Below are 19,277 nucleotides of genomic sequence, written 5' to 3' on the forward strand. Positions count from 1 at the left end.
GGTGTTGCGAAATGATTCTAGAGAATATTGCCTGTTAGTCTTAGACACTCCCTTCAGCACAGAGTTTCTATTGCTACACATCTCTGCTAAAACTTGGTAGCATTCAGATTTTTGTTTTCTCTCATTCTGTGGGTGTCAGGTGGCATCTCCTTATTGTTTTAATTTGCATTTCTTTTTTTTTAATTTGCATTTCTTTTTTTTTAATTTGCATTTCTTTATTCATGACACTGAGCCTCTTTAATTTGTTCATTGTTTATCTCAGCATTGTCATCTATGAGCTACTCACTGATGGAATTTGCCTAGTTTTCTGTTGGAATGTTTTCCCCTTTTCTTATTGATGTGTTGAATCTGTTTATATGCTCTCAGCATCAGTTGATTGTTGCCTGTGTGTGTTAGTCGCTCAGTCGTGTCTTACTCTGCTACCCCATGGACTGTAGCCTGCCAGGCTTCTCTGTCCATGGGATTCTCCAAGCAAGAATACTGGAGTGGGTTGCCATTTCCTCTTCCAGGGCATCTTCCTGATCCAGGGATCGAACCCAGGTCTCCTGCATTGCAGACAGATTCTTTACCATCTGAGCCACTGGGGAAGTCCTGATTGTTGGCTATATGGCAGTAAATATCTTCTCCTGGACTACAGCTTATCTCTTACCATGTTTAGGTTATCTATTGTTTCTTTTTTGAGGCATAAAATACATTTAGTGAGGTCCTTAAAATGCACAAATCTTAAAAGTACAACTTGAAATTTTTACACTTGCACATATTATGTGCCCACCACCCAAATCAAGATATAGAACATTTCCATAACCCCAGAGGGTTTCCTTAAGTCCCATCCCCCTTCTCCCCAGAGGTGGCCATTTTCCTTTTCCCTTTAAATTTTTAAAAAAAGACATTTATTATTATTTTTAAATTAAATTAGTTTATTTATCTGGCTGTGCCCGTGGCATGTGGGATCTTAGTTCCGCCACCAGGGATCAACTCTGCACTTCCTGCAGTAGAAGCACAGAGTCTTAACCACTGGACCACCAGGGAAGTCCTGTGACCAGAGGTAGCCACTTCCAAACTCCTGTCACCATGGATTACTTCTGCTTCTTTTTGACCTTTGTAGAAGTGGAATCACAGTGCGTACGCTTCTGTATCTGGTTTCACTCAGTATAATGTGTGTGAGGTCCACTCATGTTGTGTGTGTGTATTCTTTTTCATTGTTGTATACCATTCCGTTGTGTGACTCTGTCACAGTTCCTATCCATTCTTGTGAGCATTTGGATGGTTTCTAATGGTTTTTCTGTTACATACAAGATGTGCCACACGCCCTTGTCCTCCAGGTACACATACCTGAGAGTTTCTCTAGAAGTAAAAATGTTGGGTCATAAGGTGTATGCATCAACCACGCTACCAGATATTGTGAAATGATTCTCTAAAATTGTCCCAGCCAACTCTTTCTTAAGCATGTTGGAAAGTTTCTGATGTACACATCTCTACCCACACTGGGTAGTACTTTCGTTCTTCTGTGGATGAGAAATGTAATTGTAATTTGCCTTTAGAAGTAAACTAAACATCTACATGAGAAGAAAACTGTAAAACTTTCAGAAGAACATAGAGACTATCTCTATTTCTTGGGGCTGGAAAGCATTTCTAAATATGATACAAAAGTATATTAAATAATTGATAAGTTCGAGTACATTTTAAAAACTGGTGTGATAAAGGACAATAAAAATTAAAAAAAATAAGCTAGGTAATTTGCCATTGTAATTTGCCTTTCTCTGATTGTTAGTGAAGTTGAACACTTTTATGTAGTCATTGGTCATTCCGGTTTCTTCTGTATATTGCGAATTCATAGCCTTGGTCTATCTTTCTAATAGGTTGTCTTTTCTTTATAGATTAATAGAAATTTCTTACATATTCTGATTACTAACCATTTGTTGGCTATACAGATTTGATATGACTTATTTTTTAAAATAGATATTTATTTCGTATTAATTTTTGCATGCAAAGTCTTTTTTGTGGCATGTGAGGCGCTTGAGCTATGGCATGGGGGATCTAATTCCTGACCAGGTGTCAAATCCAGGCATTGGGAGTATGAATCTTAGCCACTGGTCCACCAGGGAAGTGGTGCCTAGCTTATTTGTAAAAAAAAAAAAAAAAAAATATTGTCTTTTATCATGCCAATTTTTTTCTTTTTTACATACTTTTGTATCTTGTTTAGAAACACTTTCCAGCCCCAAGAAATAGAGATAGCTCCTGTTTTCATCTAAAATTTTTATAGTTTTCTTCTCATGTAGATGTTTAGTTTATTTCTAATATCTACATTGTTGTTATTGTTGAGTCCCTAAGTCACATCCGGTTCTTTTGCAACCCCATGGACTGTAGCCTGCAAGGCTCCTCTGTCCATGAGATTTTCCAGGCAAGAATACTGGAGTGGGTTGCTATTTCCAACTCTGAGGGATCTTCCTGACCCAGGGAGAGAACCCGCATCTCCTGCATTGGTAGGTGGATTCTTTACCACTGAGCCACGAGGGAAGCCCATATATCTACAAGGAGACCTTTTTGAGAAGAGACAGGCCCTGCCGTGGGATGTCTCAGTCTGAGGCAGATAATCACACATACTGGGAGCAGATGTCACACCAAGGAACAAATATGGCCCCTGTACTCAGGTGCTGGGGATTCCAGGGGTGATTGGAGAGGTAATTTTGCAGCTGGCTCTTTTACATGGACACCTGTGCTGAGATACCACAATTACGTGTGTTTTCTGAGATGGAGCCTAAGGCCAGGAAAACGATTAGGTGCAGGAGGCACCTAAGGAGGCAGTGAGGACAGGGGTGGTGGCATCTTAGAATCTTGTGATACTTGGCCCTGGGCCAGTTAAAACCCGCTCTGTCCTTTCTCTTCTCAGCAGCAAGGTTGGGGTCCCCCGCTACCCTCGTTCGGCATCCCCTCCACCTCAGCCTCCCTCATGAGCCTCTTAAACTGGCCAGCTGAAAAACCAAATTGGTTCAGGGCCAGCGGGTCAGACTCACCCACCCCTGGGGCCGGCTGAGTCTGTGAGCTGGTCCTCAGGCACTGGGGGCTGTGTTTGGCTGTGAGTGGTGGAGGTGGGCTGGGCCCTGGAGGCTCTGGGGATTGCCGCCGGTGGGGTGGGGGGTGTATTCATCTCTGGGTGGGGAGGTTTGGGTTTGGGTTTAGCCCGCGGGTGTGTGTCTGGGTGGGTTTGTTTGTGTTTGTGTTTGTGTGAGAAGGTGTTTGTATTTGTGTGTTTCTCTCCCAGGGTGTCCACAGTTCCGGGCAGGGTCTGTCCCTCCCTGTGAGTGATGGCGACGGCAGGAGACCTGAGGTAAGAGTGGCCGGGGTGGGGTGGAGCCGTGTCCTCGAGGCCTGGCCTGGTTGGCTGCTTTGGGGGTAATTCCCAGGCTCTGGGGTGTCATGAGCCTGGGAGGGAGGCATGAGTCACTCCTCCCCTCCCACTGCGCTAGAGAAACTTCTTCCCTGTCCCCGGGGCCAGGTTTCGCCAGAAGCCATAAAGAGGCCCTGCGTAAGCCTCTTCCGTTTTCAGGTAGGTGGCTGAAACCCAGCCCGGGAGCTGCCTCGGAGCTGAAACGAGGGCGCCGCCCAGATGGGATCCAGCAGCCTGGACCCACCCTTCAGGCCCTCCCGGGTCTTTTCTGTGTCCTGAAAGTTCTGTCCGATTCCGGTAGGCCCGCCGCTCACTGAGCCCTCCCCTCACCGAGCCCCTCCCCTCATTGAGCCCCCTCCCCTCACTGAATCCCTCCCCTCACCGAGCCCCTCCCCTCATTGAGTACCGTCCCCTCAGAGGCCCTCCCCTCACTGAGGCCCTCCCCTCTCTGAGCCCCCTCCCCTCACTGAGGCCCCTCCCCTCACGAGGACCCCTCCCCTCACGAAACCTCCTCCCCTCACTGAGCGCCCTCCCCTCAAGAGGACCCCTTCCCTCACTGAGCCCCCCTCCCCTCACTGAGGCCCTCCCCTCACTGAGCCCCCTCCCCGCACTGAGGCCCCTCTCCTCAAGAGGACCCCTTCCCTCACGAAGCCCCCTTCCCTCACTGAGCGCCCTCCCCTCACTGAGGCCCCCCTCCCTCACTGAGGCCCCTCCCCTCACAGAACCCCTCCCCTCACGAGGACCTCTCCCCTCCCCTCCCCTCGCTGAGCCCTTCCCCTCACGAGGACCCCTGCCCTCACGAGGACCCCTCTCCGAGTCCACTCTGCACCTCGTCTCTTCATCAAGCTCTTTTGCCCTGGGGGGCCACGGGCGTAATCGGGGGCGGGCGGGGCTCAGGGCAGCGATGGGTTGCGCCTGTGCCAGCTTGTCTTCCGTCTGGCTGGCTCTCCAACGCATCACGAACATGAGGGCCAGTGTTCCCGCCATCTTCCCAGGCCCAGGGGCTGGATGGGGAGGAGGGCAGACCAGGGGGCTGTGGCTGCCATCACCCCGGGGGGCTCCTGGACAGCCCCTGCTTCCCCTCCCCTTCTTTCTCTCTCCTCGCACAGGCACACGTTCACCTGCCTACCCGTCCTCCCCACACACACCACCCTCCTCCGTGGAGGGCTCGGGAGGAGCCCCCCTCCTCACTCCTGGGCCCCTGGTTCTCGGGTAGGTCGGAGCCCTTAGTCTAGGCGCCCCTGCCCCTTCGGACCCGACAGACCCCCGCGGGGTACCTGGGCTTTCCCCGGGGACTTAGAGGCGGGCTGCAGTAACGCCCGACTCCACTGGGGGGCCCTCCTCTGCTGCTGGGGCCACAGCCGTCCATCAGGTATGGACGGTTGGACCTCACAGTCCTGCCCTGGATGGCCGCCTCCCCGGCCTCTGCCTCAGGGCCTCGGCCACACTTGCTGTGCCCTCCGCAGACACCCAAGGGCGTCCACCTCAGGCCTGTCCAGCTGGGCCCTCCCTGGGAAAGATGGGCCTCTGCCATGCATACAGCACTGATAAGCTTTTATCATCAGAGTGAAAAAAATCTGTAAACCCTAATGGCTCACCATTGAGCCCTTTCCCTTCTCTGAACCCCAACTTAGGGGTACCTTGCGCAGCCCCATCAGTTTTCTAATGGCCACAGCTCTTCATTCCTTCACCTTCTTTTCTGTGCATGTAGATTCAGGCGTGTCTGACTCATTGGGATCATATGGACAGTAGCCTGCCAGGCTCCTCTGTCCATGGGATTCTCCAGGCCAGAATACTGGAGTGAGTTGTCATACCCTCCTTCAGGAGATCTTCCTGACCCAGGGATCAAACCTGGGTCTTTCACATCTCCTGCATTGGCAGGTGGCTTCTTTACCACTAGTGCCACCTGGGAAGCTTACTTTGGCAGCGGGGATTTTTGAAATTCCCATCCACAGGTGGAGTATGCCTCAGAGGCTGCAGTGGCCACAAGCAAAGACATGGGGGTGACACCTGAGAGGGCCACACGTGGCGACAGACACACAGCCATTGTGTCCCCCTCCACCCCACTACCCTCTTCTGGCATGTGGCACCACGACCAGGGCCTCTGTCTCCTGGCTGGGCATCCCAGCTCATTCTGGACAGGGGGTCGGGGGAGGGGATGTTGCCTAGGACAGGCACCCTGAATTTCCACTATCCTGCTAGGTCCCCCCACTCTTTACCCCAGCCCTGCACCATCTGACCGCTCCTGCGTGTCCACAGCGGGACTGGCAACCCTTGAAGACAGGGCCTGACGGTTTCTGAGTTTCTCTCCAGCTCCAGCAAGCTGGAGTTCAGTCACATCTCGAAAACAAACAAATTTGAGCGTCTTAATGCTTGTTGCAGTGGTTACACACACTGCTGGGTTCAAATCCTGCCTCCACGAGCTGTGTGACCTGGTGGAAGTCACTTTAAATGCTCTAAGCTTTGGTTTCTACATTAGTAGACTGGGACGGTATCCCCCTCCCTCCCCTTTTTCAATGTTTATTTTTCAAAGAAAAACAGCAGCAGCCAATTGGAAACCTGTGTATTCTTCAATTCCAGTTTTGTTTAATTTAGAAATGACTTACTGATCCACTGTTTTAAACGCTCCTCTTTCCTCTTTAAATATTTATCTTTTACTTGTGTTGAATTCTTCAAAGGAGATTGTTTCAGTATATATCTCCAGGTCCTTGCTTTGCTACTTTAACCAAATACATAAAGAAAAATAAAAATGCAAAACGCAATTCCATCATGCACTTGTGCACCTTAAGGGCTCCAATCATCAAAAGTAGAAAAGAGGGGACTTCTCTGGTGGTTCAGAGGCTAAGACTCTGCACCCCCAATGCAGGGGGACCTGGGTTCCATATCTAATCAGGGAACTAGATCCTACGTGCTGTAACTAAGAGCTCACATGCTGCAACTAAAGATCCCACGTGCTGCAACTAAGACACAGAATAACCAAATAAATAAAAGCAAAATATTTTAAAAAATAGACAAAGGAAAACTTTTTGGAACAGCCAGTTAAGTGAATTAAAAAAAAGACTCACATGAATTTGGCTTCGTTGGGGCAGAAATCCATTCCTATTATCCATCTCATCACAGGGTTGTGCAGGGTAACAGAGGTTGTGTGGGGCCTTCCTGGCACCTAATAGACATTTGACAAGTGATCATTATTATTTTGGGAGAAGCTCTACTGATAAATTGGGTTGGCCAAAAAGTTCAATTTGGTTTTAAGTAAAAATAAAAGACATATTTTGGGGGACTTCCCTGGTGGTGTGGTGGCTAAGACTCTGAGCTCCCAGTGCAGGGGGCCTGGATTCAATCCCTGGTCGAGGAACTATATCCCACGTGCCTCAGCTGAGACTTGGTGCAGCCAAATAAATAAATAATACATATTAAAAAAAAGACATAATTTTCATTTTTACCAAGAGCTTTACTGAGCAATATAAAACTGTGGTGCTAGAGAAGACTCTTGAGAGTCCCTTGGACAGCAAGGAGATCAGACCAGTCAGTTCTAAAGGAAATCTACCTTGAATATTCATTGGAAAGACTGATGCTGAGGTTGAAGCTCCAATACTTTGGCCACCTGATGGGAAGAGCCAACTCACTGGAAAAGACCCTGATGTTGGGAAAGATTGAAGGCAAGAGGAGAAGGAGGTGACAGAGAATGAGATGGCTGGATGGCATCACTGACTCGATGGACATGAGTTTGAGCAAACTCTGGGAGATACTGAAGGACAGGAAAACTTGACGGAAAAGAGTCAGACACAACTTAGCAAGTGAGCGACAACAGTTCACTAACTGAACGAACATTTTGGCCAACCCAATAAGTCACATACTCTACAATCCAATCATTTCAAGTGTGTAACAAAATGGTTTTTAGTCTATTCAGAGTTAGGCAACCATAACCACAGTCAGTTTTAGAACATTTTCATCATACCTAAGAGCAGCCCCGTACCCTCTATGACCCTACCCCACGTCCTCTCCAGCCCTAAGTCACTCATCTATTTGCTGTCTCTGTAGATTTGCCTGTTCTAGATGTTTCATGGAAACAGAATCATGCACTACGTGACCTTTCTCGCTGACACTTGCATTTAGCGTGTTTTCAAGGTTCATTCATGTTGTAGCATATATCAGTACTTCATTCCTTTTTATGGCTGAAAAATAATTTCAATGAATGAATATTGCCCACTTGGTTGATCAGTTCATCCTCTGATGGCCACTTGGGCTGTTTCCTCTTTGGCTATTGGAATCGTGCTGCTGTGAACATTCAGGTAGCTATTATTATTAATAATATAGATACTAGTATATAATACATTATCAACATATTGTATTATTATTAATATATTGTGTTATTATTAATAATATATTAATTAATAAGATAATGAGGCCTGAGCTCTCCAGACTGTCCAGAGCACATAGAAGGGAAAGAGCCGGGGGGGTGTCATTTTGTACCAGATTTATCCCAGAGGGAGGTCCCGGGCCACAGAGTTACATGGGATGGGGGGGTCACCTCCCCATCAGCAGGGAAGCCTGGTGTGTACAGATATGATTCAGGATATGAATGTGGAATAGAAGGCTGGGCCAGACTTTAGTACAGGGGAAGGATTGTTGGTGCCTGGGTTAGACTTCTGTGGGTGAGTTGGGGTTGGGAGCAAGTGGGTATGGAGGGTGAAGCCTGTAGGAGGCCAGCAAGGAGGATGAGGAAACAATGGCTGGTGTGAGTGTGTGTGAGTGATTATTGCCACATCAGTTTGCCTTTGCTCTCTCCCCTTCCCCATTCCCAGCAGCAATAGGTCAGGCTTGGGACTGGGGTGGGGTGAAAAAAGAGTCAAGGTCCCCCTGAGCTTGACCTTGAGGGAAAGGCCAAGGTTAAGAAGAGCTGGGAGTTGGTGTTCTGGACTGGGGACAGGAGGAATGGATGTGGGAGAGACTCCTCCATTGGGACGAAATGACTATGGGGTGTGGGTGACTTGAGAGTGTGCCCTGTCAGGTGTCAGAGGAAGTTCCTACTGTGTGCTCCTACTGTGCATCCGCCACTGTTCACAGGATTCACCTTTTAGTTGACAACTGTAGGGTTCCTGGCCAGTGATTTCTGATGCCTGGGTGTGGCCGGGAGGTTACCGAGCCCTAGGCCCTTAAGGGGCCACCCACACTGGAGCTTGGAGGTTTCCAGGGCAATCAGGGCTTGGCCTTGACTTATGATTCAAGAAAGTATTTCTCTCAATGTCCTGGGATGTTGAGTTTCCCTGATCAGAGATGGAGCTGCAGGAAGATCTGAGGTTGAGGACATTTGCTTCATATTGAAGAAATGTTAGCCAGCCTGGCAAAGAGCTGGAATGAGGTCGGTTAAAAGAAAATAAACACACGGGACCCTTGGTGTACACCCGCGTGTGGTGGGGCAGCTTCATGCCGATGTGTGTGGTCTGAGTGGGCCCTGGGGGTGGACGGCTGTGGGGAGATGCTGAGGGGCAGTGACATGAAGCCAGTGGCAGCTGGCCAGGCCCCCAGGCACCTGCAGTCCCTCAGCATCATCGGAGGGAGGCAGGGAGTGGACAGGCAGAGAAGGAAGGGTGGGACCAAGGGCCTTTCGTGAGCTCTCAGGCCCATGACAGAAGCTCAAACCATGCAGCTTAAGCCCTGCTATAAAGCACCTTGAAAAGGAAAAAAAGTTCAAACTAACCACAAGCGTGGCTGCTCCCAGCTGATGGGGCAGGTCGGGGCCGGCTGCACCCTTCCCCAGGGCTAGACTGATCCAGAACTGGGAGCCAGCAGAGAATGAGGGCTGGGCCAGAGGGTATACCTGGAAGTGGCACAAAGATCTGCCTGATGAACTAGGCCCCAAGCGGGCCAGGGGTCAGGACCTGTGGGTGGTGTCTCCCCCATCCATGCCTGGAGGCACTCGGACAGGAGGAAGTCTGGAGGGGCCCGAAGGCCAGGCCTGGGAGCCTTCTCGCCAGGAGGAGAGTGCAATTAATATGATCTCTGAGTCACCTGGGGCTGGGGTGCCCCTCGTGATCCTTAGACTTCTGGTTTGGTCCCTGGCTTGTCATCACTGACTCACTGGCTACCTACCTGGGAGTAGTACCCTGGCTGGCCTACTGGTTTCTCTCTTCCTCTCAGTGTGTCATGGAAGCAGAGATAGCTTTTCTGTAAGGCGGAGTCATCAGGTGTAAGCTGCCCAGGCTGCTGGGAGGGAAAACGTGCTAGGTTCCAGGGTCCTCTGGGTTCTCCATGGAGTTCTCATTTCATGTTCCAGAGGTCTCCACTGGAGGGATGAGGAGGAAGTGAGTCAAGGTGAACCCAGCCCCTGGCTCTGTCCACTGGAGAGCTCAGTCTGTCTTGACCTGGGGCCAGCAGGGCTGCTGTGGGGTCAAGATGTCCCATAATGTCCTAAGGCTCCATCCATGTGTCTTCTCATCCAGTTAAGAAGTCACAGCTAGCTGGGCCTGCCCTTGACTGCCCATGACTCCGCTGGGCCTCCAAGCTTTGAGCTGGGTACTAGTGGTTTTTCCTGATGTGCCCAACGTGCCTTCCAGACTCCACAAGCCCCCCAAAAGGCCCCCCAGTCTCCCTGACCCTCTTTTTAGAGAACTCTCTCCTTTCCATACACTTTCATGCTTTTACTCGCCTTTCACAGCTCTCCTCTCCCCTCTCCCTCCTCCAGGAAGTCTGCCTTAGGCCTCAAGATGCTGCTGCCTGTGGCTCCTCCAGAGACCATAGAGTGGCTTCTCTGGGCTAGGGAATTGTCTGTGTAGATCAGGGGGGTCTCAAGGTCAGCTGTCATTCATTTGCTCAGTTGTGTCCAATTCTGTGAGCCCATGGACTGCAGCACACCAGGCTTCCCTGTCCTTCACCATCTCCCAGAGTTTGCTCAAATTCATATCCATTGACCTCAGGGTCAGGCACCAGCTCAGTTCCCCACTGTTCTCAATATTTTTGTGCCCCTGGAATGTCACCTGAGTTCTCCAAGCCTTAGTTTTCTCATCTCTGAAATGCCCTGCATGGTTTTGTAGTGAGATACGATAACTTGCGGAGAAGGCAATGTCACCCCACTCCAGTACTCTTGCCTAGAAAATCCCGTGGACGGAGGAGCCTGGTGGGCTGCAGTCCATGCGGTCCTAAGAGTCGGACACGACTGAGCAACTTCACTTTCACTTTTCACTTTCATGCATTGGAGGAAATGGCAACCCACTCCAGTGTTCTTGCCTGGAGAATTCCAGGGACCGGGGAGCCTGGTGGGCTGCTGTCTATGGGGTCGCACAGAGTCGGACACGACTGAAGCGACTTAGCAGCAGCAGCAGCAGCACGATAACTTGTCATAATACTAAGGCACATAGCCCACTCCCTGGCCCAACTGTTGCTGACCAGTGGGAAGAGAGACCTGGTTGGAAGGAGGATTCTCTGGCTGGGGGGTCGAGGCGGGGAAGGTATGGACTGGGCAGGACTGATCCCTCCAAAGGGTTATTGGGTCCTCAGGGATCCCCTGGCCTTTAGGTCCTCTTCTTCCTCTGCCTATGGAAAACAGAAATCTTACAACCAGGAGACAGGGGTTGCTCTGAAGTGAGGTAGGGGGAGCAGGAGGGAGGGATGGGTTGGGGTAGGGGGGAAGGAGTTTTCCTGTCCCTGCGATGGACCCCTCTGAGAAGTAGGGGACAGCTTGTGAAGAGCAGACAGCAGGGTGGGATGGTGGGGATGGCTGCAGTCTTGCATAAATACAGGCTCTTTAAAACTGCCAGGCAGAAGCTCGACTCAGGAGGACTAATTTAATGGAAAGTAATTAAAAACCGCTGGCTCAGTGGTAAAGAATCCACCTGCCAGGGCAGGAGATGCAGGAGGGGCAGGTTACATCCCTGGGTGGGGAAGATTCCCTGGAGGAGGAAATGGCAACCTATTGCAGTATTCTTGCCTGGGGAATCCCATGGACAGAGGAGCCTGGCGGGCGACAGTCCATGGCGTCGAAAAACAATTAAAAACTCATTTTCACCCATCTTTCAGTCTCCTCCCCTTCACAGAACCCTTCCCCCGCATCTGAGCCCCTCTCTCTCACCAAGCCCATTCAGAGCATCTGCAACCCCTACTCAGCCCCGCCTGGCCTGCGTGCGCTCTCTCTTTCTCTCTGAACCCATCTCCACCCCAACCCCATCCCTCATCCTTCCATCCTGTCACGGGAAGTGCTGGCCTTGCCTGGACTATGGGACTGTAACCAGCAGCAAGGTCTTGCTCCTCCTCCTTGGAGATGCCACCCCACCCCCCGCCTTCTCCCTCCATACACGTGGGGCCCAGCCTGGGGGCAGCACTGGCTCAGCCAGTCCAGCCAGGCTGGGCAGCTGGGCCTCTTGTGCAACCAGGCCTGTCATTACCCTTTCCTGGGCCAACTGGGGAGGAGGGCCACCAGTGTGGGCTGTCAGGCCGCAGGCGGAAGGGCTACCCGCTCAACCGAGGGCCTGGCCTCCACTTCTGAGCCCAGAGCCCGTGGCTTTCTAGGGCCTGGGCTGGACCCTCCAGACCCTTGTCAGGGCAGCCAGAAGAATCTCAGTGGACTAAGTGGGCCTTGATTCCCTGTTTTCACGGAGCCTCCCAGTCTCAGAGGGAGATGCTGTCGTCCTCCTTGCCTGGATGAGAAAATTGGCTGAGCGAGTTTGAATCTATTGCCCAGTATCACAGAATCGGTAGTGACAGAGCTGGGACTCAACTGAAGGATGGTTGGGGTCGTCTTAGATGAGAGCCATGAAGACACCACATTCTGCTCCAGATTTCGGAAGTACCAGCTGGGGACCCAGCCCTCCCAGCCAGCGCTGGGTCTTGCCTGCTGAAATCTCCATCGTTGCTAGAGCCATCAAGAGGTGGCCAGCGCACATCGGCCCGGGTTTGGATGTGAACACCCGTTTGCTGAAAGCATCTAGGAGATCCTGCTTCCAGGACAATCCAGGGAGATGGCTCACAAGTGACTCAGTGACACAATCTTTACACTCGCAGGGAATTAGGACGCCCCTTTGCAGATTATTTACTGAAACTTAAACAAATTTTTAACTTAATGACATTGTCTGTGGTTAAAAAACAACAGGATCTTAACTTGTGTCCGTGGGCAGAGAAGTTAATGAACTCCTGCAAAAACAAGTCATTTAGAAACAACTTTCGGCTAGACTAATTTTTCAGCTGAGAGTGAAACTGCTTCTTTTTTTCTTCAAAAAAGCCATTTGGTTTTATACTGATCAAAACGTTATGTCTGGGAAAGAATAAACTTTTTTTTTTTTCTTGGCTGCACTGCACAGCATGTGGGATCTTAGTTCCCTCACCAGGGATGGAAACTGCACCCCTTGCATTTGAAGCGTGCAATCTTTAACCACTGGATCACTAGGGAAGTCACAAGAAGAATGATTTTAAGCTGACACTGACTTACTGGCTTTGGAGTTCCAGGTCCCATAAGATGAGTGAAGGGGCCGAGACCTGGGTCTGCTCAACCCTCAGAGGTTCTTCTGGGTGCCTGGCAGGGGTCTGGTGGACCCGCACAGACCAGGGAGGGACAAAGAAAGTTCAGAAGGTAGCAGAGCACCTCAGGGTTGGATGAGACACTTTATCTGTCCCTTTCCCAGGGACACTCAGGGAGCTGGGCACGAGCACTGTGCGTGTGTGTGTGTGTGTGTGTGTGTGCTGTGATCAAAGACTTGGCTGAGCCCCTGGGGCCCTGGGGACCCTGGTCTGAGAAGTCCTAGTGGAACCAGAGCTGAGGGGCTGTTGGTTTGGGACATAAACTTGGCTCTTTCCTCTTCAAGCTTTTCAGCTCACAAAGGATTTTCATATCCTCATCTTATTTCACATCTGGGAGAGGTGCTAACGCCTTCAGTTTTCAAAGAGAGGTGATGCTCAGATGTGGAGCTGGCTTCCCCCGAGGTCACAGGGCTGGTGAGAGGTTATGGGCAGGGATGGGTGAGATGATCTGGTTGGGAAAGAGGGTTATCATAGATTTAAAAAACCAGCATGTGGTGGCTCAGTGGTAAAGAACCCATCTGCCAAGGCAGGAGACGTGGGTTTGATCCCTGGGTTAGGAAGATCCCCTTGAGAAAGAAATGGCCACCCACTCCAGTATTCTTGCCTGGAAAATCCCATGGACAGAGGAGCCTGGTGGGCTACAGTGCATGGGGTCACAAAAGAGTTGGACACAACTTAGCACTTAGAAAAGTGTAAGACACAATTCTATTGGCATAAAATTAGTGTCTGTTGGGAGAAAGAAAAAGATGTAAGTGCTAACTCTGCCCTCCCAGCCTCAAAAGCAAAAGTGATGAATGGCAGACACATTATTAAAGTGTCACAGTGAAAGGTTGTCTAAGCTGTTGGGAGGACCAGGCTTGGGGAGCCGGAGTGGGTGTAGCAGAAGTGTTCTGGCTTTACTGGTGTTTTTCCTTTTCCTGGGAGGGGCCCAGCCAGTGTCTCCTGGCATAAATGAAGCATCAACAAATAGCTCTCCAGCTCCACTCATGTGCAGAGGGTTCATGGCTCCCCCAGGACCGGCTCCTAATTCTCTTTCATACCTGGGCACCTCCAGCTCTGCCTGAGCTCCCCCACAGAGCCCCCCTACCCACCCCCACACCTCCCCCCTTAGCTTGTCCTCTGGGGCTCTCCTGCAGCTGTCCACCCCTCTAGCTCTCAGCCCCTCCCCCATCTCTGATGTGCTTGGCTGAGCTGGGAAGGACAGCTTCTTAGTCATTTCTGTTGGGCCACACGTAGAAGGTTCTAGGGCCTGAGTGCTTCCCCACCCCTACTCCTGCTTCTCCAAGTGCCAGCTGACGGTGTCCCAGAACGAGAGCCGGAAGTTGGCAGGGGCTGTCGTGGAGTGAATGAAGGCCTGGCCATCTGGCCAATTCACTCCTGTAGGCAGAAACCTTACAGAAGGGCTGGGATGACCGGCCCGCCCCATGTTGGGCAAGCTCTCCCCTCCCCAGCCCTCTCTAGGCCTCAGTTTACCCGTCTGTGCAGAGGCAGTAAGAGTCTTTGCCTGGCTCACTGATGGGCAGGCTGTGATGAGGTCATCCCAGAGAAGCACTTATCCTGCATCTCAAAGGGTAGTTATCTCTGTTGCTCAGTCCACAGCCTGTGTGCGTGCCGTTCCTCAAAGCCTTGTAAGGAAAACGCCAGGAAGGCGTGGTCCTGGCAGAAACCATCCCTGTTTGTGTTGCTGTGTGTGCTTGGGAGTGAGGCCGGGGGAGGGGAACCGGAATAATGCCTCCTGCCTTACTGAGCACCCAGTATGTGTCAAACTGGGCACTGAGCTCTGAGGTTGAATATCCTCAGGAGCCCCCAGCATCGTCCAGCCCCAGGCTTGACGCCCTGGGGCGGAGGCTTTGTGTCTAATCTGACCCAGACACAGTTCTTTGAGCTTCCTGAAAGAGAGCTTGCGTGACTTGGGTGGAAGCCTTCTGTGAGCTATCTGAAGCGTGCTGATGGCCGGTGGAGCCCCCAGCCTTGTAGGGGAGACCGAAGTGTTTACAGTCAACCATAGTACAGGACTTCAGCTTCTCCATCAAGCTAGGTGATGCCCGCCAGCCCTGTGGTTCCACGGGCCATCAGCACACTTCAGATAGCTCACAGAAGGCTTCCACCCAAATCACGCAAGCTCTCTTTCAGGAAGCTCAAGGAACACTGTCTGGGTTGGATTATACACCCAGCTGCCCCAGGGCGTCAGGCATGGGGCTGGATGATGCTGGGGGCTCGGGGACTAATGGGAGCCCTGGCCCCTGGGATGAGTTCCCCAGCATGTGGAGCTCTGCAGCACGTGGATCACGTAGGGTGCCCTTGATCCAGTCAGGATGAGCCTGGCCACTCTCTCTCACCTCCATAATGGCTGCTTCTTTAGGTTCCCAAAGTCCTCGGCCCTGAATCAGGCCCTTCCTGGTCCTCTGCCTGCTTTCATCTTCATTCTGTCTCCAGAGACTCCCCCTTCTTTTTTTTTTTTTTTTAATTTATTTTTGTATGTGGACCATTTAAAAAGTCTTTGTTGAATTCATTACAATACTGCTTCTGTTTTATGTTTTGGTTTTTTGGCCCAGGAGGCATGTAGGGTCTTAGCTCCCTGACCACGGATCGAACCAGCATCCCCTGCGTTGGGAAGGGAAGTCTTACCCACCGGATCACCGGAGAAGTCCCCCAGAAAGCCGCTCAGCCTGCATCCCCTGCCTCTGTTCACAGCCCAGGGCTCCGCGGTGCCCGAGGCAGACATTCCTGGCTCTTTCGCTCTGGCCCCTCCCCCACTCCCCCTGTCTCTGGTCAGACTGGATTCCTCTGAATCCGTCTGGCTCCCAGAACTGGCTGCATTTCCCCACCTTGGGCACCTTTGTCCTCGCTGTTCCCTCTCTCTGTTCTCCTTCCCCTAGTCTGGCTGCCTTGCCCAACTCCAGGGGGACCCCTCCATGGAGATTTCTGTCCTCAGAGTCCTCTGCTGCACAACCCAAGAATTCAGTGCCGCCTGGAGTTGAGCCAGGCAGCTCCTCCTCCCAATCAGGCCCCCTCCCTGGCAACCCCATCTCCAACTCCATCTGATTTAACCCTCCCCTTCGAAGTCTCGTGGGACTTTGCTCCCGCTCTGGCTTTATCGGAGGACCGCTCTGTGTATCTTCACTAAGTAAACACCTGTTTGTTGGGCTGAAGTCCCCACAGTCTGACCCATGGCTTTCTCTTGCTGACTTCCCCCACCACCTAGTTCTGGCCAAGCCAACTTAGCTCCAGCAGCAACTGGCTGAAACTTCTCAGCTTGGGGGTCCGGGAGTGGGGTGGAGCAGGCTTCCTTCTCTCTTTGGCCAAAAAGGTGTCTCCTCCAACACCCATCCTCCGCAGGGCTGGGAAGCCAGGTGATGGTGGGGAGAGAGGAGGAGGGCAGGTGAGGGACCCAGGAGTCCCGGCGCCCCCCAGCCCCTTGCTCCTTAAAACTGGACCTCACCAGGCCAATGTCCAGACCTCAGGTGAGGATGGTGGCTGGTGAGACTCTTAGCTATTAATAATTATCAGGCCAGTGATGAAGCTGATACAGACTCTGCCAACAGTAATCAAGGTGGGGCTGCTCTTTGGCATTTCCAGGACTCTATCCTCAGACCCTCTCCCTGAAGGTGGTCACACAATCCCCCACTCCCACCCCGTCCATCCATCGAAGCCTGGAATGAGGGAGCTCTGGGACGTGGGGATCCTTCTCTTCAGGTCCCCAACCCAGCTGGGCCTGACTCCTCCTCTGGCCCCTCAGGGATGTCCAGGTGCTTGGAGGCTGTGACTCAGTGTCTGTCTCCTGGGTGACCTCAACAGGGGCCTGGGGGCAGGGGGAAAGGGCAGTTTCCTCTGAGACTGGATCGTGACTCAGGGGCCCAGGGCTGGGACCTGAAAGTCCCTTTGTTGGCAGGCTCAGGAATCTAGAGGAACTGGTCAGGGGGCGGCTCCAGGGACTGAAAGCCCTCCCTCGGCCTCCGCCCCTCCCGCGGAGCACCATATAACCGCTCCAGTTTTGAGCCCGCGAGCTTGTGGCAGCTGTTGGCAGGAAGGGAACTGATCGGGTCACATTCGCTGGGTTTGTGCCTCTCTCGGGAGAGACGCCTGAAGCGGCTCCAACTGGCTTTGTCCCCGAACTCCCTCCCGGTGTAAGGCCTTGCTGCGAAGTAGCCGTCCGCGGCTCTTGGACTCCTACAGCCTCCAGAGCCGGATCCTCAGCGCCTTTTCAGGTCCTAGACGCGCTTCGCCTCTTCGCCGACGCTGAGCCATGGCTTCCATGGGGCTGCAGGTGATGGGCATCGCGCTGGCCGTGCTGGGCTGGCTGGGCGCCATCCTGAGCTGCGCGCTGCCCATGTGGCGCGTGACGGCCTTCATCGGCAGCAACATCGTCACGTCGCAGACCATCTGGGAGGGCCTATGGATGAACTGCGTGGTGCAGAGCACCGGCCAGATGCAGTGCAAGGTGTACGACTCGCTGCTGGCGCTGCCGCAGGACCTGCAGGCGGCCCGTGCCCTCATCGTCATCTGTATCATCCTGGCCGTGTTTGGCGTGCTGTTGTCGGTGGTGGGCGGCAAGTGCACCAACTGCGTGGATGATGAGAGCTCCAAGGCCAAGATCATGATCGTGGCCGGCGTGGTGTTCCTGCTGGCCGGCCTGCTGGTGATGGTGCCCGTGTCCTGGACGGCTAACAACGTCATCCGCGACTTCTACAACCCCCTGGTGGCCTCGGGCCAGAAGCGGGAGATGGGGGCCTCGCTCTACGTGGGCTGGGCCGCCGCTGGCTTGCTGATCCTTGGGGGGGCCCTGCTCTGCTTCAACTGCCCGCCCCGCAACGACAAGCCCTACTCGGCTAAGTACTCCGCCGCCCGCTCCGCCCCAGCCAGCAACTACGTCTAAGGCACTACTGTTGACTCTTTTTAATTTTTTTTCCTTTCATCTTTGTTTCTCCCTGGACTGAGCTCACTGCAATCTGTGACCCTAGGCGGATGGCCCGGCCATGGGCAGCAGGGGACCGGGTTAGCAGCCCCCAGAGCCTCCTAGCTCTCTCGGACACTTTCTCAATGCCACCTCCAACACCAGCAAGGAGGAATGGAAAGAGACTCCTGGGCCACCCTCCTCTGAATGGCTGTGGACACAGGGGGCTGGCTCCTGCTGGCCAGGACAGTTCAGCCTTGACTTTGCTTGGGCTCTGCCTCTGAGAGGGTGCTCAGTGGACCATGGGGCCCACGTTGACCACCGTCCCCCTTCTTCCATCCTTCCTGCTCCACTCTGCCAGCATTCTCTGGCTGGGCCAGTGAGCACTCAGGCTGGGTCTTGCCCACGGAAACCTGGGGTCATGAGAATGGCCGCCTTGCTCACCTACCTGCCCTTGGAGCTTAGTTGCACAGAGTGGACGGACAGGTTTAGAGGGGAGGGGTGGAGGTGCTACAAACTGGTTTGGGTAGTGGTGGGGGAGGAGGCCACAGAGGTGGCCCAAGCTGCCTGCACCCCTCCAGCCCCCGACCGTGGCCCCCAGCCCCTTGATCCTGGCCACCTCTGGATCCTCCGCCCCTGCCAAGGTCATTGGCAGCCTGGAGAGGGCAGAAGGAATACTCTTTCTCTGGCCCTCATCCCAGGAAGTCCTGGGGCTTTCCCCTGCCTCCTACGTGGTTTCTGTTTTGTAATTTAAGCTATTTGTCACGGTAATTGCTATTATTTTCTACAATAAATGGGACCTGTGCACAGGAATTCTCTGTATTGATCTGATTTCAGTTGTGGACATGGGGTGGAGGGGCGGGGTTGGAGGCCTGGGCAGGGGGTTGGTAAGGGGCAGGACCCCCGTGGAGTGGCTGGGATGGGAAGACTTAACAAAACTGATATTGGGGAACTGTGAGGCATGGAAACTGGCCCTGACCTTTGTAGCCACCTTGCTCAAGCCCTCTGTTTGTCAGTGTAAAGCCCAGGATCCTCGTGAAGTGCTGGGGACCCTAGAAGGGAGGACACAGGAGAACAGCCAGCCCTGGGGGATGGGCCACCTGCCCTCTCCCACTTTTGTTCCAGGTTTGTCTGGGCTGCCAGGCTGGTCAGCTCACCCTCCAGATCCTTTCTCCCAGCCTGTGCTCAGGCTGTCCCTGCCCTCAGCCTGGAATGTCTTTTTTCCCTCCTCCACCCTCTGAACCCTGTTAGTCCTGAAGGCCCGGCTCCCCGCCTCCTCCTCCATGAAGCCTTCCTGTGGCTCCTGTATGGAGGAGTTATCATCGGCCCTGGGCACATCCCCACCAGTGCTGGTGCTGACTAGTCACCCAGGCCCTTTCACCTGCCCGGCTCTGGGGCAGCCTCCAAGCTACGCCCTGAGATCCTCCACTCTGCATTCCAATCCCTTTAGAGATGAGGAAACCGAACCCAGGACACGTGAAAGTA

The 19,277-nt window shown here is 52.8% G+C and overlaps 1 protein-coding gene across 1 annotated transcript; it reads left to right on the forward strand.

The window, feature by feature from the left end:
• The first annotated feature begins 16,882 nt into the window (after positions 1-16,882).
• CLDN4 (claudin 4) lies at positions 16,883-18,600 on the forward strand. Its single transcript, XM_005892850.3, has one exon. The coding sequence runs from the start codon at positions 17,145-17,147 to the stop codon at positions 17,772-17,774; it is 630 nt and encodes a 209-aa protein (XP_005892912.1). The 5' UTR covers positions 16,883-17,144; the 3' UTR covers positions 17,775-18,600.
• The last annotated feature ends 677 nt before the right edge of the window (positions 18,601-19,277 follow it).

Source organism: Bos mutus, chromosome 25, assembly GCF_027580195.1.
Source record: "Bos mutus isolate GX-2022 chromosome 25, NWIPB_WYAK_1.1, whole genome shotgun sequence".
Taxonomy (NCBI): domain Eukaryota; kingdom Metazoa; phylum Chordata; class Mammalia; order Artiodactyla; family Bovidae; genus Bos; species Bos mutus.

Bases quoted from the DNA above. Each gene is read 5' to 3' on its own strand.
- CLDN4 (XM_005892850.3), top strand. From the start codon at position 17,145: ATGGCTTCCATGGGGCTGCAGGTGATGGGCATCGCGCTGGCCGTGCTG.